The 19,976-nt window shown below is 34.6% G+C and overlaps 1 protein-coding gene across 3 annotated transcripts in view; it reads left to right on the top strand.

Moving 5' to 3' along the window:
* LOC143058073 (galactose-3-O-sulfotransferase 2-like) overlaps positions 1-19,976 on the top strand; it is a 57,743-nt gene that overhangs the window by 650 nt on the left and 37,117 nt on the right. The window contains exons 2-4 of one of the 3 annotated variants that reach the window (XM_076231532.1): positions 6,624-6,693; positions 12,568-12,737; positions 13,339-14,843. The exons of 1 other annotated variant lie outside the window; for it this stretch is intronic. In XM_076231532.1, coding sequence (XP_076087647.1) covers positions 12,712-12,737; positions 13,339-14,743 — 1,431 coding nt within the window. In that variant the 5' untranslated portion in view covers positions 6,624-6,693; positions 12,568-12,711 and the 3' untranslated portion in view covers positions 14,744-14,843. Of the gene's footprint in view, positions 1-6,623; positions 6,694-12,567; positions 12,738-13,338; positions 14,844-19,976 lie in introns of those variants that run through there. One more of the 3 variants, XM_076231533.1, reaches the window with a different exon arrangement.

Here is a 19,976-nt window from a genome sequence, read left to right as displayed (position 1 = left end):
CAAGGGTGTGAGTTCACTCACTCAGTAATTAATTTCTGTGTAGTGTTTTGCTTACTCTATAATTTTCCGTGCAGTGTTTTGCTCACTCTTTAGTTTTCTGTGTAGTGTTTTGCTCACTCTTAATTTTTTCTGTGAAGTTTTTTACACTCTTTTTAGTTTTCTGTGTAATGTTTTGCTCTCTTAAGTTTTCTTTGAAGTGTTTTGCTCACTCCTTAGATTTCTGTGTAGTGTTTTGTTCACTCTAAAGTTTTCTTTGTAGTGTTTTGTTCCCTCTATAGTTTTCTGTGTAGTCTTTTGCTCACTCTATAGTTTTCTGTGTAGTGTTTTGCTCTCTCTTAAGTTTTTTTGTGTAGTGTTTTGCTCCCTCTATAGTTTTCTGTGTAGTGTTTTGCTCCCTCTATATTTTTCTGTGTAGTGTTTTGTTCCTTTTATAGTTTTCTGTGTAATGTTTTGCTGTCTTAAGTTTTCTTTGAAGTGTTTTGCTCACTCCTTAGATTTCTGTGTAGTGTTTTGCTCACTCTAAAGTTTTCTTTGTAGTGTTTTGTTCCCTCTATAGTTTTCTGTGTAGTCTTTTGCTCACTCTATAGTTTTCTGTGTAGTGTTTTGCTCTCTCTTAAGTTTTTTTGTGTAGTGTTTTGCTCCCTCTATAGTTTTCTGTGTAGTGTTTTGCTCCCTCTATATTTTTCTGTGTAGTGTTTTGTTCCTTAAATAGTTTTCTGTGTAGTGTTTTGCTCTCTCTTAAGTTTTTTTGTGTAGTGTTTTGCTCCCTCTATAGTTTTCTGTGTAGTGTTTTGCTCCCTCTATATTTTTCTGTGTAGTGTTTTGTTCCTTAAATAGTTTTCTGTGTAGTGTTTTGCTCTCTCTTAAGTTTTTTTGTGTAGTGTTTTGCTCCCTCTATAGTTTTCTGTGTAGTGTTTTGCTCCCTCTATATTTTTCTGTGTAGTGTTTTGTTCCTTATATAGTTTTCTGTGTAGTGTTTTGCTCTCTCTTAAGTTTTCTGTGTAGTGTTTTGCTCCCTCTATATTTTTCTGTGTAGTGTTTTGCTCCCTCTATAGTTTTCTGTGTAGTGTTTTGCTCCCTCTTAAGTTTTCTGTGTAGTGTTTAGCTCACTCTACAGTTTCTATGTAGTGTTTGCTCACTCTTAAGTCTTCTGTGAAGTGTTTTGCTAACTATAGTTTTCCGTGCAGTGTTTAGATCACTCCTTAATTTTCTGTGTAGTGTTTTGCTCACTCTTAAGTCTTCTGTGAAGTGTTTTGCTCACTCTATAGTTTTCCGTGCAGTGTTTAGATCACTCTTTAATTTTCTGTGTAGTGTTTTGCTCACTCTTGAGTCTTCTGTGTAGTGTTTTGCTCACTCTTGAGTCTTCTGTGAAGTGTTTTAGTCTTTTTTTAGTTTTCAGTTTAGTGTTATGCTCTCTTTAGTATTCCGTGTAATGTTTATCTTACTCTTCAGTTTATTGTATTGTGATTTTGCTCACTTTTTAGTTTTCTTTGTATTGTTTTGCTCATTTTTAAGTTTTCCGACTTGCATTTTGCTCACTTTGGTTTTACGTGTAGTGTTTTCCTCTTTTTTTAGTTTTCTGTGTGGAGTTTTGCTATTTCTTTCTTTAGTTTTCTTTGTAATGTTTTGTTCACTCTTAAGTTTTCTGTGAAGTGTTTGCTCTTGCTCTCTTTAGTTTTCTGTGTAGTATTTTGCTCTAGCTCTCTTTAGTTTTTTGAATAGTGTTTTGCTTTCTCTTAAATTTCTGCGTATTGTTATGCTCACTCTTTAGTTTTCAGTGTAGTGATTGCTCACTTTTTAGTTTTCTGTGTGGTATTTTGTTCTCTCATAAAAGTTTTCTGTAAAGTGTTTTGCTCTCTTTAGTCTTCCGCCTTGCGTTTTGCTCACTATTTAGTTTTCCGTCTTGTGTTTTGCTAACTTTATTTTTCCTTGTAGTGTTTTCCTGTTTTGTTTTCTGTGTAGAGTTTTTGTCTTGCTTTCTTTAGTTTTCCATGTAGTGTTTTGCTCACTTTAAAGTATTCTGTTTAGTGTTTTGTTCTATTTTTAGTTTTCTGTGTAGTGTTTTCCCCAATCGTTAGTATTCAGTGTTTTATAATTATGCTCAATCTTTAGTTTTCAGTTTAGTGTTATGCTTAGTTTTCTGATTAATATTTTGTAGTGTTTTTATGGACTGTTGTTTGTCTGTTCGTCTCTTAATGTTTTACCGTTGTCTGCCATTCTATGATTTTTTTTCTATTTATCGTTCAATAAGGCAGAACATACATGTTATGACAGTCAAACGTTGCACAAAGCAGGTTTGTTTTTATATATGATAAGGTAATTTTCTATGGAAAAAATACCACACACCGTCTCAGTGCTTGCAAGGCGGGAAGGGTAGTTTGAGTCTAGTTTTTTCTTTTCATAACTTCTTCTATATACCAATACCTTTACGAAATTGGATGCTAGGGCAAAAAAGGGGTAAACATTTAAGAACTCTTTTCACATTAGCCTAGCTTTTATTTTAATACTACTTTAGTCCTGTTAATGATTGTTTCTATTTTGATGGATTTATCAATAAACCAGTCAGGGTATCAGGGTGATAAAACAACAAAGGACCCATTTCTGCTGTGTTCTAACCTACAAATGTATTTACAGTACAATACCAAAGCTACTATACATCGTTCATCATGTTCATCATGATCAAATGGTATCATATGAAATTAAGGAGATATGTTATGATTGCTAATGAGACAACCCTCCCCATCGATCAATGACATACGTTAATGACAATAGGTCACCGTTTGATGACCATCAACAATGAACAAAACACAAACTGCATGGTAAGTAATACAAGGCCTCGAAATGATAATTGTAAAACAATTTAAACTAGAAAACAAATGGCCTTTATGTACAATACAGTAAACGATAAATGGCTCCAGACTTGGGCCAGGCACATACAGAAAGTGGCGAGATTAAACATGTTTTCGTGTGCCAAAACCCTCCATCTATCCTGGGACATTTTTTTTAACAGTACAACATAAAAATTAATAAAACAAAATCAGTTGAAAAGGGTTTTAGTCATCAAATCGAACCAAAACGTATAAAAAGCTATCGCAAACGCAATAGAGACAAAGGACAAATCAGAGAGTACTAAGATAGTCCAAAGCCAATAACAATTAATATGAGCACTTGTCTAAGAGATAAATATTTTCATCAAAAAAATATTTCAATGTATCTAATGTCACTATACTGTAAATTTTAAAATAAACTGAGAACACAGACCTGTGAAATTAAAAAAAAAAAAAAAAAACAACGAAAAAACACAAACACATAAGCGCATGGTTCAATGCAAAAGTGTTAGTTCGTGTACAACGACACTAGTTGAGTCCGGATTTTACAAAACAAACCGTTGCTAAGTTAGCACATACGTTATTTGGTATCCATTTGATAATTGTCCTATTCAGTGGCGGATCCAGGGGGGGGGGGGGGTTCCGGGGGTTGGAACCCCCCTTTTTTTTGGACGATCAATGCATTTGAATGGGGACATGTAGTTGGAACCCCCCCCCCCCCCCCCCCTTTGTCCTGGGTTGGGAACCCCCCCTTTTTCAAATGGCTGGATCCGCCACTGCCTATTGGATGAAAAGTTGTTTTACTGACAGCCGTTATCATTTAAGATAGATAGCAGTGTATCAAATGCCACTGTACTGTAAATAATAAAACGAAGTGTGAACTTAGAAATGTTAAATTGAATAAAAAAACCGATTTGGTTTAAAAGTTTTAATTCGTGTAACGACACTGTTCTTATTGCGTAGGTGGTTTTAACCAAACCCGAATTTCAACATGCAGCAACTATAGTAACTTTTAGAATTCGTTGATATTGAATAGTTAAACTTAGTATTCATTCGGTGTGTATTTTTAATAGCTAGGTATCATGGCCAAACCTTCACTTGTCGAAAGTAAATCTATGCGGTATGAGCTTTACTCATTGTTGAAGACCGTACTGTGACCTATAGCTGTTAATTTCTGTGTCATTTGGTCTCTTGTGGTGTGTTGTCTCATTGGCAAACATAGTACCACATCTTCTTTTTTTATATTTACAGTCTATTTATTTTCATTTGCATTTTCGGTCGGTTTACAACATTTCTACATTTTGTTTCTGGTGTTACCAGGATGTGTAATTAGAACAAGGTCTCCCTGAACCTCTTTCTGTGAGGTCAGAATCTATCTCAAGTAATAAACACCCTCTTACAGAAAAGGTGGTAACATATTACATTGAACTACCGTCTTTCGATCACCCGCCTACTTAAACTGGTCCGCCATTCCATCTTAATCTCCGCACCGAAGTGTAGAGATAAGTGAACACAACAGGGGTCCAGTTTATCGCCTCATAATATAACCTTAGTTTAATCATGGAAGTAATATTTGAATATTACTTCCATGGTTTAATGATAATCAGAAAATACCGACGTAATCTATTACTACTATTAAGAACGATTAGAATGATAAATAAAAGTCATCCTATATCACATTGTAATGTAGAACAGTTCTAATCAATACACATGGCTAAATACAAACAAGTGACATTCTTTTTATTAATCCAGATGGTTAGCGACCAGCTTAGTGGACACTATTAGACATGTTTTTTTATACTAAGTCTATTGTCCTTTAAAACACAAACAAGTTGTTGTGTAAACATGTATGTCTAGGTAACCTGGTCAATTGGGATTCTTTGTTATGCCCAGCGTAGATCTTTCCACACCATTTTTTTTTTATTCCAAAATATAAGGGTAATTAAGGTGGCTTGAGTGTTTAACAATTTTGATTGTTGAACCTGAAACAGTAACGCAAAATTGAACAAGTGAATTTCCGTCTTAAAGGTGGCACTTTCACATACGCTTTTGAAGAAACAAGATCTTACAAGACCATTTCACTGGGTTTGTCATTACTGTTTCATGCCCTTGCTCATCTCTCTAAGTCTGCAGGGTGTGCTGTTGGTTGTGTCCAATCCTATAGAAGTCAAACAGCAGTTCATTTAACCCAGACACCCAATTCTGATAACTGTAATACAAGTAGGAATCGAGTTATAGCGCAAACGATGCATTATCATCCAGTTCTCTTACCACCAGTTTTATTATACGACTTAACATTTTCTATTTTCTCACTGGCTAAATTTATAGGCAGTTCTCTTTGATAAAACCATGTTATATCCTTCCATGATAATATGTTTTCCATTACATACATTTCTCTCGGAATATGGAATAAAACAATTACTGTCTTTTGGTTTGATAGTTATGTGGTTTTATTGACTTTTGAAAAACTGATATTCACGTTGACCTCAGTGAATATCAGTTTTTAAAAAGTCAATAAAACCACACATTTACCTCATCAAAAGACAGTAATTGTATAATATAGTTCTGATACCCTTCGCTTGAGACCAACTTATAGCGTATATGTTTACTCAATTGTTTGTTTGTAAAATCCGGACTCAACTAGTGCCGTTGTACGCAAAATAAAAGTTTTAAATCAAACCAAACCCTTATTGTGTTTTTCAATTTGACTTTCTGTGTTCTCAGTTTTTTTTTGTGTACGGGATTTTTTTTTGCTCATCGTTGAAGGCCGTATAGTTGACTATAATTGCTTACATCCACTTCGTATCTTTTTATCAGTATGACTCAACATTACATGTATACTATAGAACTTTTTTTACCAAACAGGACATATAAATAGGATGTACTTAGGTGACATTAAAAGAATATAAATTTAAAACTATATTTCAGAAGAGCATAATTAATATGCTTAAACTATCAATAGGTTATGTATATTTTTTTTGGAGATATTTCATCTCGATAAAATGGCGGGAAAAAGGCTGACTCGGACCTTTATCCTATATATATATATATTATGCATTGGTATTATTTGGTCTCATATCGAAACTGTAAAGAAATCTTGAGTCAATTAAAATTTGAGAAATGACCTGTTATGAGGTATTGAAATTTCGCATGCAAAGATTTTACATGGGTGTTTCTTGGCCAAACTATTTAACTCTGTATCATAGGAAAAAACCAAGGAGTTCGAACAACTGTCACAAATACCTTAATCTCGCATATGTACATCCTTAAGGTCAGCCATGTCTGAGGATGTTTACACATTAGGTTTTTTTTTATAATAATTTCTTAATTTATAAACAGGGAATTTAAAGAAGGTGTGTGCTCTTGAAATCTCAATACTTAGCTGATAAAATTGAGAATGGAAATGGGGAATGTGCCAAAGAGACAACAACCCGACCATAGAGCAGACAACAGCAGAAGGTCACCAACAGGTCTTCAATGCAACGAGAAATTCTCGCACCCGGAGGCGTCCTTCAGCTGGCCCCATAACAAATATATACTGGTTCAGTGATAATGAACACCATACTAATCTCTAAATTGTACACAAGAAACTAAAAGTTAAAATAATACAAGACTAACAAAATACACTTGTGTCTGATAGTCCGCCAGCAGCGGTATATATAAAAGTTCTCTATATCGACACAAAACCTTTTCACATGATGATCAATGAATACTTTGAGCTAGCTGTCATCGAAACTGCGCCGCCATTTTTTAAATTTTTTAATACGGTGCATGTATCTTGTGTTTTTGTTACAGGTTTATCATATCGTTATTAAGAAGGTAGTTACACTTGTTTCTTGCTATATGGCAGAACATTATAAATAAGGTACGTATTTATGTAAAATAATTTACTTAAGAAAGACATGTGCATAGACTGTATATAGGGACATGGTTTTATTTTTAACAATGTTGTGAATTACCAAAAATGTCTTGAATTACCCTAAAAGATTCATAAATTGTGTAAGATTAAAGAGAAAATTGAGTGTACATTTAGGATAAGTGCGGGAAACTATCTTTATTTGTTTGTCCTTCGTGAATGTTCGTGTACATTTGTTACTATGCTGATCGAAATTGAAAATATGGAGAGGGGCTGCTGGGCGGATCCAGTCATTTACAAAGGGAGGGTGGTGTATTTAACCCAGGATAAACGAGTGGGTGGGTGTTCCAACTTTAAGTTCACGTTATATCCATTGATCGTAAAATAGTGGGTTCCAACCCCCGGAACACGTCCGCCACTCGAGTGGGATATTTAAACTAGTTTACCCCACGGCCATTGAATGATGTTTATTTTTGAAGTTTTTTTTTATTTCTACGTGTTTTTAATGATGCATGTTGCCTCCTAACATTTAACCTCTATACTCTAGCATACGTAATGAGGGTTATGCCTGTACCATGTTAATAATAAGGCACTTGTTATCAAATAGTTCGTTTCTATGTATGTTGGCGTTAATTTTGTTGCAGTTCAGTGTTCTGTTGTTCCGTTTTTCAAGTTACTCTTATATTTGATCTGTTTCAGTGGGTCACACGTATGGACGTCAAGTTGGTTACCTATTCCCTATTCCCTATTCGTTACCTATTCGTTCCCTATTCCCTATTCCCTATTCGTTACCTATTCGTTACCTATTCCCTATTCCCTATTCGTTCCCTATTCCTTACATATTCCCTATTCCCTATTCGTTACCTATTCGTTACCTATTCCCTATTCCCTATTCGTTACCTATTCGTTACCTATGCCCTATTCCCTATTCGTTACCTATTCGTTACCTATTCCCTATTCCCTATTCGTTACCTTTTCGAACAAAGTTTGGAGACTTATTGTTTTTGCTCAGTTCTTATTATTTTTATTATTCTTCTTCTTCCTCTTCTTCCTCTTCTTCCTCTTTTTCCTCTTCTTCTTCTGCCACTTTAAAAATGAACTTGTCCGCAGCATTTCTCCAAAACTACTTGTCAGATTTACTTAGGGTTTCATAAAATGTTAGACTAATATGTCTAGGTGAGCCATCAATCGTTCATTTGTGCATTGGGGTCTATTAATGGGTATTTTGAGGGGCATAAAGAAGGGAGGGGTTTACTATAGAACCCTATGGGATTTTATTTTCTAAAATTTTCAAATGAATATAACTTGAAAACTGTAAGTGATAGATACATGCAGTCTTCAGATATGATTAAAGGAAAATAAAACAAATCACATGAAATATAGGGGAGTCCCTGGGGGGTCATCCCTACCCCCTTCAATTCGAGAATATGCTTTTAACTTGTAAACGGTCCAGATCCCCAACCCTAAACCATATATATTCTTGTATGGGACAATAAAACTAATCAAATGAAATTAAATAAAAGTTCCTGGGGGTCACCACCACCCCGTTCAATTTGAGAATGTACTGTTATCTTGTAAACGGTTCAGATCCCCACCCCTAAACCATATATATTCTTGAAAAGGACGATAAAAAAAATCAAATGAAATAAAATGGAAGTACCTGGGGGTCATCCAAACCCCGTTTAATTTTAGAATGTGCTATTATCTTGTAAACGGTCTAGATCCCCACCCCTAAACCATATATATTCTTGTAGGGGACAATAAAAATAATCAAATAAAATTAAATGGAAGCGCCTGGGGGTCACCCCCACCCCGTTCAATTTGAGAATGTACTATTATCTTGTAAATGGTCCAGATCCCCACCCCTAAACCATATATTGTCTTGTAGGGGACAATAAAACAAATGAAATGATATAAAAGGAAAGTCCCTAGGGGGTCACCCCACCCTCTCTTGTTTGAAAACTTATAAACGGTCAACATCCCCACCCCATAACTATATATATTCTTGTAAGGGACAATAAAACTAATCAAATGAAATTAAATGGAAGTTCCTGGGGGTCACCCCCACCCCGTTCAATTTGAGAATGTACTATTATCTTGTAAATGGTCCAGATCCCCACCCCTAAACCATATATATTTTTGTAGGGGACAATAAAACAAATGAAATGAAATAAAAGGAAAGTCCCTAGGGGGTCACCCCATCCCCTCTTGTTTGAAAACTTGTAAACGGTCCAGATCCCCACCCCTAAACCATATATATTCTTGTATGGGACAATAAAACTAATCAAATGAAATTAAGTGGAAGTTCCTTGGGGTCAACCCCACCCCGTTCAATTTGAGAATGTACTATTATCTTGTAAATGGTCCAGATCCCCACCCCTAAACCATATATGTTCTTGTAGGGGACAATAAAACAAATAAAATGAGATAAAAGGGAAGTCCTGAGGGGGTCATCCCCACTCCCTCTTGTTTGAAAACTTGTAAACGGTCAACATCCCCACCCCTAAATCATATATATTCTTGTAGGGGACAATAAAACAAATAAAATGAAATGTAGGTAAAGTCCCTGGGGTCACCAATGTGACCCCAGGGACTAGGGTTTAGGGGTGGGGATCTGGACCATTTACAAGATAATAGTACATTCTCAAATTGAACGGGGTGGGGGTGACCCCCAGGAACTTCCATTTAATTTCATTTGATTAGTTTAATTGTCCCTTACAAGCATATATATAGTTATGGGGTGGGGATGTTGACCGTTTATAAGTTTTCAAACAAGAGAGGGTGGGGTGACCCCCTGGGGACTTTCCTTTTATATCATTTGATTAGTTTTATTGTCCCCTACAAGAATATATATGGTTTAGGGGTGGGGATGTTGACCGTTTACAAGTTTTCAAACAAGAGGGAGTGGGGATGACCCCCTCAGGACTTCCCTTTTATCTCATTTTATTTGTTTTATTGTCCCCTACAAGAACATATATGGTTTAGGGGTGGGGATCTGGACCATTTACAAGATAATAGTACATTCTCAAATTGAACGGGGTGGGGTTGACCCCAAGGAACTTCCATTTAATTTCATTTGATTAGTTTTATTGTCCCCTACAAGAATATATATGGTTTAGGGGTGGGGATCTAGACCGTTTACAAGATAATAGCACATTCTAAAATTAAACGGGGTTTGGATGACCCCCAGGGACTTCCATTTTATTTCATTTGATTAGTTTTATTGTCCCATACAAGAATATATATGGTTTAGGGTTGGGGATCTGGACCGTTTACAAGTTAAAAGCATATTCTCGAATTGAAGGGTGTAGGGATGACCCCCAGGGACTCCCCTATATTTCATGTGATTTGTTTTATTTTCCTTTAATCATTTCTGAAGACTGCATGCATCTATCACTTACAGTTTTCAAGTTATATTCATTTGAAAATTTTAGAAAATAAAATCCCATAGGGTTCTATAGTAAACCCCTCCCTTCTTTATGCCCCTCAAAATACCCATTAATAGACCCCAATGCACAAATGAACGATTGATGGCTCACCTAGACATATTAGTCTAACATTTTATGAAACCCTAAGTAAATCTGACAAGTAGTTTTGGAGAAATGCTGCGGACAAGTTCATTTTTAAAGTGGCGGAAGAAGAAGAGGAAGAAGAGGAAGAAGAAGAATAATAAAAATAATAAGAACTGAGCAAAAACAATAAGTCTCCAAACTTTGTTCGAATAGGTAACGAATAGGGAATAGGGAATAGGTAACGAATAGGTAACGAATAGGGAATAGGGAATAGGTAACGAATAGGTAACGAATAGGGAATAGGGAATAGGTAACGAATAGGTAACGAATAGGGAATAGGGAATAGGTAACGAATAGGTAACGAATAGGGAATAGGGAATAGGTAACCAACTTGACGTCCATGTCACACGTTTGGTTTGTGACCCTGATTTGTTTTCGCTTAATCGATTTATGGCTAATGGACAGCGGTATACTACTGTTGCCTTTATTCCTGATACACGTAATCATAATACCAAACTATTAAAGTCGTCAACTTTACGACGTATTCCTATGAAACGAGTTTGAACGCGAACACTATCCGCAATTAACTGTCGCGCACCCAAGTTAGACTTAGTCCTTTGACTTGTAACATTGAAGCACAATTTGCAATAAAATTGAGAATAGCAATAAGGAAGTTTGAAAGAAACAACAACCCGATCAAAGAGCAGACAACAGTCGACTGCCACTAATGGGTCTTTAACGCAGCGAGAAAATCATGCACCCGGAGGTGGGATTCAGCTGACACTAAATAAAAATGTGTACTAGTTCAGTGAAAATGGACGTCATATTCGACTATCAAAGGCCAAAGGCTCCTGATTTGGGACAGGCGCAAAAATGCGGCGAGGTTAAACATGTTTGTGAGATAAATTTGATAGTGGAAATGGGGAATATTTCAAAGAAACAACAACTCGAACAAAGAGTAGACAATCATTCCCCTATACCTCTATAGCCAATGTAGAATTTAGGAACACACAGCAACACGCACAGTAAAACTAAGTTTAAAAGAAGTCCGAGTCCGATGTCATATCTAAAAAAAAAAGACATATGCCCATGATGGAACTCTCGTACACTATTTTAAATAACTATTTGTGCTTTTCAGTTTTGGATCTATACTGTATTTTCTGGTTCAAATACTGTTGAACATTTATTTTTCTTTCAGTTGCATCTCAGATTTGCTTTTATGCATAACTGATTCAAATACAACAAATTACTGTCTTTTTTCATTGATATTATTAAAAATTAGTATGTAAAGATGCTTTCCATATTAACTTGTACATCATAAAGCTCAGCATGTTATATTTAATATACAGTTTTGCTTCATTCATTCATCAAGAAAAGAATGATTCAATATGGAGATATTTTAGTTAATCCTTCTAAAGAAATGTAACTTGATTTATAACTGAGACGTATACATGAAATCTTCAATTGCATGGTCCCAGTTTATATTTAGCACAAAATATATATGATTTATAAAGCTCCGTTATTTATGCTTTATTTATAGTTGGCTTCATTTGCCAATACAAAAAAAAAACCCGTTCAGAATAATGTTTAGGAGGGTCTGAATGGGGTTAGCAGAATATAGAATAATAGACAAAAGGTACAAAATAAAGGGCGAATAAAATTTAAAAAAAAAGAGAAAAAGAAAAAGAAAGAAAACACACCGCAAAACAAAGATAGTAATGTAGTGTTGCAATATAAAGAATAGAGAATTGAAATAAAAGACCAAATAAATAATGGACCCCACATCCTGATTAACTCCTTGTGAAGAAATCATACTTGATTTATAATGGAAATACACCATATGACCTACTATACTATAGTGAGCAAAAGAAACGATACACACGTTTGATCTTAAATTTATTATAAAATGTGATAAATTGGAAAATTTGTTAAATTATCAAACGAAAAACATTCATTTGTTAAGCAAATGCATATGATTAAATGAATATGACCAAATAGGGAAGTTAAAATATATCGTGTTTTTGGACACAGGGGTCAAATTACTTTTGCGGTAAATGATGACAAAAGTCGGCACTTAATTTCTAGGATGAAAATTAAGTATTCAAAGTTGTGCGAAGGCATTCCAAATTTTAAGCAGACTATGTTAAAAATTAACAGTTTTAAGTTCTAATATCGATTTTTGAAATAACAAAATTTCTCCATTTTTTTTCTGCGTTATAGGTTTTTGATAAGAAAATCTCACTCAATTAATTAGCTTGGTACAGTGTCTTCAATTTCATTATATATGAACAACAGAGTGGCTTGTATCGTTTCTTTTGTTGACAAGTATATATGAGCTGTTCAGTGATCTATTATATAATTCGCCATTCAGGTATTGGTGTCTTCAGTACAGAAAAAAGGAAGGATCCGAAGGACAAGGATAACCAACGAATTATCAACAATTATCAGAGATCTATCACCCACCTGCTTATAAAACTTTGATAAGGGAAAACTTTCCTGTGTTGTTGTATGAAGGATGAAAACGTCAACAAAGCAAGTCCGGTAAGATTGTTTATTATAATAATTAAAAAATATATGTTTCATGGCGGATAAAATTTTCAAGAAAAATCTCGAAAATTGAAATTTATTCATTTTTCATATTTGTATTCTTAAAATTAATTTCTGTATTTCAAATTGATAATTTGGATCATTTATAGGTTAGGACCATTTTCTTTGTTATCTTCTCATTTAGAGGATCGGAATAATAGAATATCTGCGCACATTATGGCGTCATTAAAAGTTTGCGGAATTTCTACGTAGCTCGCTCCTAATTTGATGGTTTTTACTCCAAATGTTTCATTTGAAAAAAGTTGTAGTAGTTGCAGTATGTAAAATAAGAAAATAAGAAGAACAAAACCCCGTGACAATAGGTCTACAGCATTTCAGTGAGAGAATACAAAACTGCTAAAAGAGATTACGAAATACAAGAATACATATGTACACTAGATTTGCCGCCTGTAAAACATATTGATATATCTAATTGTTAAACTGAAGAGAAAATATTTTTAAGCATCGAAATATGTTTATAACATAGTGCTTTGCCTTTTTTTGCAATTTCACGAAGCTGTAAACCAATGTTTTTTTATTATTTTATTTTTTTCAGACTGATAATTTGTTGTTTTTTCCTGGGTTCCTTAATTGTTGTCATCCAATACACATCCAGCATTAATAATTATGATTATAGACGAGATGTATTGGAGAGCCGAATATCTTTTGACATGGACCAAAAAATGGTCGAATACTCTGAAGTCGTTGAAAAGCAACTCCGGAGTCATAAAGAGGGCATTCATTTGACTAAACTGAATTTAGATGCAAAATCGAAAAAAATCGCAAAGTTGAATGAATCAATAAATAAAACTGAAATGAAGAAATGCATTTTCAATATAGACCGGCATGACGTAACACTTGATATGCATTCCAGGCAGACAGCAACAAAAAAGGTTTGTTCGAGTCCCATGACTCATGTAGCTTTTTTAAAAACGCACAAAACAGCAAGTTCCACTATAATGAGCATCATGCAGCGTTTTGGTTATTTCCGTAACTTGACGTTCGTTATGCCTTTGAAGAAGATAAACCAATATAGATTTAACTACATCGGAGCACCAGGAGAAACAATATCTTATGAAAATATCATTCCGAAGAGAGAAGAGGATGATTACGACTTACTATGTAATCACGTGGTCTACGACGAGGGCGCATTTCAAAATACCTTTCCAAGTGATACTTTTTTATTTACAATTATCAGGGAACCTCTTAAACAACTTATTTCAACAGTAAATTATTATGGATATACGCAACAAGGATACTTTGCTAAAATTCTTAATCAAAGTTTAACGCATCCAATGTCGGATTACTTGAAATCTCCATGGAAATTTGAACCGAGCAATCCACATTATTCCGTAACAAACAATAAAATGTCTATAGACTTGGGCTTGCCAGTAAGCCAGATACGAAACGGAAGTTTCATTAAATCCTATTTTGAAAGATTAAATACAAAATTTGAACTTGTACTTCTACAGGAATATTTTGACGAGTCACTCATACTCTTTAAACGCTATACGTGTTGGTCTTTTAAAGACATGATTTACCTGTCGAAAAATATATGGCCGCTTCATCAAAATTTGAATTTATCAGCAGACGACATAGATAATCACCGGAAGTGGAATGTTGCTGATTATGCTCTATATGAAACTTTCTATAAACTATTTTGGACAAAGGTTTTAAAAGAACAAGAATTTTTTGACGAGGTGTATCATTTTAGACGCATTCTTCAAAAAGTAAACATTCATTGCTCAAATGATAAGCAATCAAAAAGTTTAACTATATTTGATTCAAAATGGAGTCCTGGTTTTATCTTGACACCAGAAGATTGCATTTTCCTCAAAATTAACGAAAAACAATTTATTACAGTGATTCACAAAAGAATGATGTCACGTGCATACCCTAACGGTAATAATCCTTTTGAACAAACCACTACTGAAGATGATTTGGCTCATTTATTTCAATAAATTTACATCATTGTTGAAATTCTTTCACAATTAATTTGTTGAAATGAATAAAACTTACATTATGAAAAATAGCATAATAAATGATTTTTTATTGTTAAAATGTATCATAGTCACTTTTATTGGTCGCAGAGTTGTATACAATTTGTGTCTGGGAGATATTTAGTTTTACCCATGCCAGTCCTTCCATCTTTCTGAATTCAAATACGTGTTCAACACTTTTACTTTTCGCTGCTTTGACTGCATATATGATTACTAGTAGATTGAAATTTCTCAAAAATATATCAAACTTAATTTTGGTGTAGTTGTGTTAATTGATAACTACGAACTGTGAATCTACATAATAAATAGACTATATGCATCATACGTTTTATAATATGTTAAAATAAGGTAATAAAAAAGTTAAATTTAATGAACAGCAATCTAATGGTCATTCCGTATCTTTACCATTGAACACATTTTACCTCTCTTCCCCTTACACTAGTATTCATCATTCGAAATTGGTACAGTCATTTTCAAATGGAGAAAATTGTGGATTGAACCTGGTTTTATAGCAAGGAAAGAAATAGAAAGGATGCATAATACTATGTTTAAAAGCTACTCTTATTTGAACATTTTTTTTTAGTTGTGGTTGATGATAATTATGTTTAATACTTTTGAATGACGTGTTTTATCAAAAGGCTACTGGGGTTTCTATGGGAATCAGCGGCAATCTTCTTCTTGTCGACTTGATCCTTTATTCATTAAGCATCGTTTTTGTACAGGATCTTCTTAAGAAAAAAATGAAAAGATGTTTGTATTACCGGCATCTTCTAGTCTAAGTTCATGGTTAACTGGTGATTTCTTCTCACTTGATGATTTTGGTCACTGACATATCTCATAGAACTTGAAATAAAGTTTGTCTCAGGTTTTGATAAGCTTTGGTTAATATCTTGATGTAAATCTTAACATGGTCAATGAGGATCCGTTCAGTACTAAACGACAAAACATAGGATTTAGTTTTCTATTTCTGGACTCTTCTTTTCTATATACATGCACCAACACCAATTAGTGTCTGCGTGTATCGTATAGATCTTTATATATATACATGCACCAACTCCCGATTTGCACCTGCAATAAATATGTCAATAAAATCAGAGTTTGCGTTTCCTATCATGACTTTTTTGATACAAAGTTACTGCTTACAAGCAAACTGTTTGAAAGAGGCTTCCTTTTGATACTGTTGAAGTAAAGTTGAAGTCATTCCCTCGGAAGTGTTTACGACTGCTATCTACGAAAGCCGAGAAGGCTCATCTATAATTCAGAATTCAGAATTCAGAATGCGGAATTCAAAATTCGGAATTCAGAATTGGGAAATCATTTTTATCAAATGTTATAACATACATATTTTAATAATATATATATGTTTTAGTTGTGATATGAAAATTGTATGAGGTCTTTATGTTAACTACTCCACCTTATATAATTAGTTTATATCTATTTTGTTGTCCATAACATAATCTAAAGTGGGGGTTGCTTTTCGTCATATCTTTGTGCTTTTGCCGTTTTGGAATCTACCCCTGTAAGTCTCTGGTTCCTAATGTCCCTCTCATCACCGTCTTAACATACACTCCTACGGTGTTTTTCAATCCTAGCTTCAAAGTCTATTAACTCAATATGTCCATTACACGATAATACAAATACTACCTATCCCCACACCCGAATGTATCATGTTCGAAAAAAAGAAGAAGCAAACAACCGTTTAACGTCATATAAATCAGTTCCTCTTCACTATAGGTGCGAATCCAGGTAGATATCTTCACGGTAAAACGAAAAAGATGCGAATCAGATAAAGATATTTTTTTACAGTACTGACTTTAGATCAAGCATCACTTTATCGGACTCGTATCTAAAACTATCCATCTGTATTTTGTTGCAGATTTCATACTCCCCAAGTAATTAACCCTCTTCAAAAGTCAACACATTGATGTTGACTCGAATTCATCCGACAAAATTTCCAGCAATTGTTTATAAGACTAAGGTAGCTCTTAAGTCATAATCAAAGGTAATACAAAGTTTTTGTAAAGATGACAAGAAGTGTTAATTACAATTGGATCTACTGAACATACGAAAAGAAGAGATGACAAAAAAAAAACATGAGGCTTTTGTGTCGCTCACCTTGATCTATGTGCTGTAGTGCATATTAAACAAAGGACACTCAAGAACTATATAGGCAAGAATATAAAGAATAAAACTGCCAAATGTCCTAAAAATTACCAATTCATGGAAATAATGAAACAGCAGGTTGTCCGCTGCGTGTGAAAATTTCAACGGTAAATAGATCTTGATGATTAAGTTTCAGAGATATAAGCTTAACTGTTTTTTAGCCATGGCGGCCATTTTGGTTGATGGGCGAGGTTTTCAGATAAATTTTGATAAACAACATTCCCTGAGGATGGTTCAGGCTAAGTTTGGTTTAATTTGGCCCTGAAGTTTCTAAGGATAAGAATTTTGTAAAAGATTACAAAAGTGTACAAAAAAATGCCAAACCATGACCTCAAAGGGTATTAATCCTTATGGGGTCAATTAATAAGAAAGTGTATCTCCAAGAAACTGAGACAAATATCCATCAAAAATCCAACATGAGGCGAATAATGGGAATAAAAACGAACATATACAAAAAATATGGAGAATGGAGTTGGTTATTTTAGAGAAACTTAACCTATAAAGTTATGGCAGATGCATTGTCGGTAAAATGAGCTGTCAGAATAATGAGCTGTCGGAGTAATGGCTGTCGGAATAATTGGATGTCGGAATAATAGTTGTAGGACTAACGCGACGTCACCATGCCGGCTCCTATCAGGCAAACTATAATGCAATTAAGGTTTGCACGGGTGTTTTAAAGTTAAAAAATGTTTTTTGAGTTATAATGTCCGAAGTGTGGACGACAGACGGACGGACAACGGTTATACAACAATACCGTAATAGTTGTTTTTTTTAAACGCACATATACAAATATTTGATCCTTTAAAATCGAATTTCTTCAATTTCTTCAGCTATTTCAATTTCAACTTGAAATCTATCATCGTTTTTGTGGAATCTAAATTTTACATTTTTGAAGATATTTTTAAGAAATTCTGATACATGTATAAAATACCTATTTGGTATTGATACTCATATGGTTCAGCTGGTAAATGTCCTACCGTACGTGTATGACCCGGATTTGATCAATATACAGACCGACTATGACAACATACAACTGTGTAAAGTCGGAAGTTAATAAAATAATGCATTCTCAAGACGCATTGCGACATATGAAATAATAAAATTTCATCCAAAAGTCTGCAGACCTTAATATCACAATAACAACTGTGTATAGTGTTAAGCCTATTATAACACCAGGCTCAAGCTAGCAGCCACTCGCCAGCAGCCACTACGCTAGCAGCCATTTTTCAAAAATGTCTATGAACCCAAAAGTTGCATAAGTATCAAACGTACTCAAAATGTTTTTATTTATATATAAACACTATATTATCAATTTTTTTATACACAATTATATTAAGCAATCGAAGTCACTATTCAATGAATTTAAAAGAAAATTCTAGTCCTGTTCAATAATTTAAAGACAATAATAATCGCTGTCATTTATACCAAACAGGATGCTGCACGTTTTTACTTTAAATAGTCAACAGCTTAGACTGTATATACAATTGAAAATAGTTATAAAATTATTGAAATGCTTGTACAATTGCTTGTCAGATTCTGTCATCAAGATTTATTTTTTTTGGTGTTATTGCGCTAAATAGCTTTCCATATTCTCGGCATCCTGTCAAATAGTTCCTATGAAGTTACAATTGTTCTGCATTACAAGAATAGAAAGTTGCGCTCGAGCTTTAATATTTATTTACTCAGACAAATCTGTTTCAACGAAATTTCTTTTTCTATAGCAGAGGTTACCGCTTACTTTTGATTAGCCGAAATCTTTATTTTTTTGTACACAAAGTATGGTGGGCAAGAAAATTATTTATTCTCTATTAAAAAACAAAACTATATGCTATACCCCAACTTAGAGTTCTGGACCCCAACTTTGGACAAAATTTAAAAAAAAAACTAAGCCGAACCACACCCTGGATTTTTTCTCAAGTAGACCTTGGGTATTCAGCTTCCCATTGCACCTAGTGGCGAAAAAAGTATTGCCGTAGAACATTTTTTATTAACATTTCCGTAAGGGTGAAGCAGGGTGTCCGACCCCAACTTTGGACCAAATTAAAAAAAAAAACCAAGCCGAACCACACCCGGGATTTTTCTCAAGTAGACCTTGGGTATTCAGCTTCCCATTGCACCTAGTGGCGAAAAAAGCATGGCCGTAGAACATTTTTTATTAACATGTCCGTAAGGGTGGGGTAGTGTATCCGACCCCAACTTTGGATCAAATTTTAAAAAAAAGTAAGCCGAACCACATCCTGGATTTTTTCTTAAGTAGACCTTGGGTATTCAGCTTCCCATTGCACCTAGTGACAAAAAAGTATTGCCGTAGAACATTTTTTATTAACATTTCCGTAAGGGTGGGGTAGGGTGTCTGACCCGAACTTTGGACCAAATTTTAAAAAAAACGAAGCCGAACCACACCCGGGATTTTTTCTCAAGTAGACCTTGGGTATTCAGCTTCCTATTGCACCTAGTGGCGAAAAAAGTATTGCGTAGAACATTTTTTATTAACATTTCCGCAAGGGTTGGGTAGTGTGTCCGACCCCAACTTTGGACCAAATTTAAAAAAAAAAGGTAAGCCGAACCACACCCTGGATTTTTTCTCAAGTAGACCTTGGGTATTCAGCTTCCCATTGCACCTAGTGGCGAAAAAAGTATTGCCGTAGAACATTTTTTATTAACATTTCCGTAAGGGTTGGGTAGTCCGACCCCAACTTTGGACCAAATCTTTAAAAAAACTAAGCCGAACCACACCCTGGATTTTTTCTCAAGTAGACCTTGGGTATTCAGCTTCCCATTGCACCTAGTTGCGAAAAAAGTATTGCCTTAGAACATTTTTTATTAACATTTCCGTAAGGGTTGGGTAGGGTGTCCGACCCCAACTTTGGACCAAATTAAAAAAAAAAAACTAAGCCGAACCACACCCGGGATTTTTTCTCAAGTAGACCTTGGGTATTCAGCTTCCCATTGCATCAAGTGGCGAAAAAAGTATTGCCGTAGAACATTTTTTATTAACATTTCAGTAAGGATTGGGTAGGGTGTCCGACAC

This window comes from Mytilus galloprovincialis, chromosome 14 (genome assembly GCF_965363235.1).
Source record: "Mytilus galloprovincialis chromosome 14, xbMytGall1.hap1.1, whole genome shotgun sequence".
Classification (NCBI taxonomy): domain Eukaryota; kingdom Metazoa; phylum Mollusca; class Bivalvia; order Mytilida; family Mytilidae; genus Mytilus; species Mytilus galloprovincialis.
This window is presented reverse-complemented; position numbering and strand designations above follow the sequence as displayed.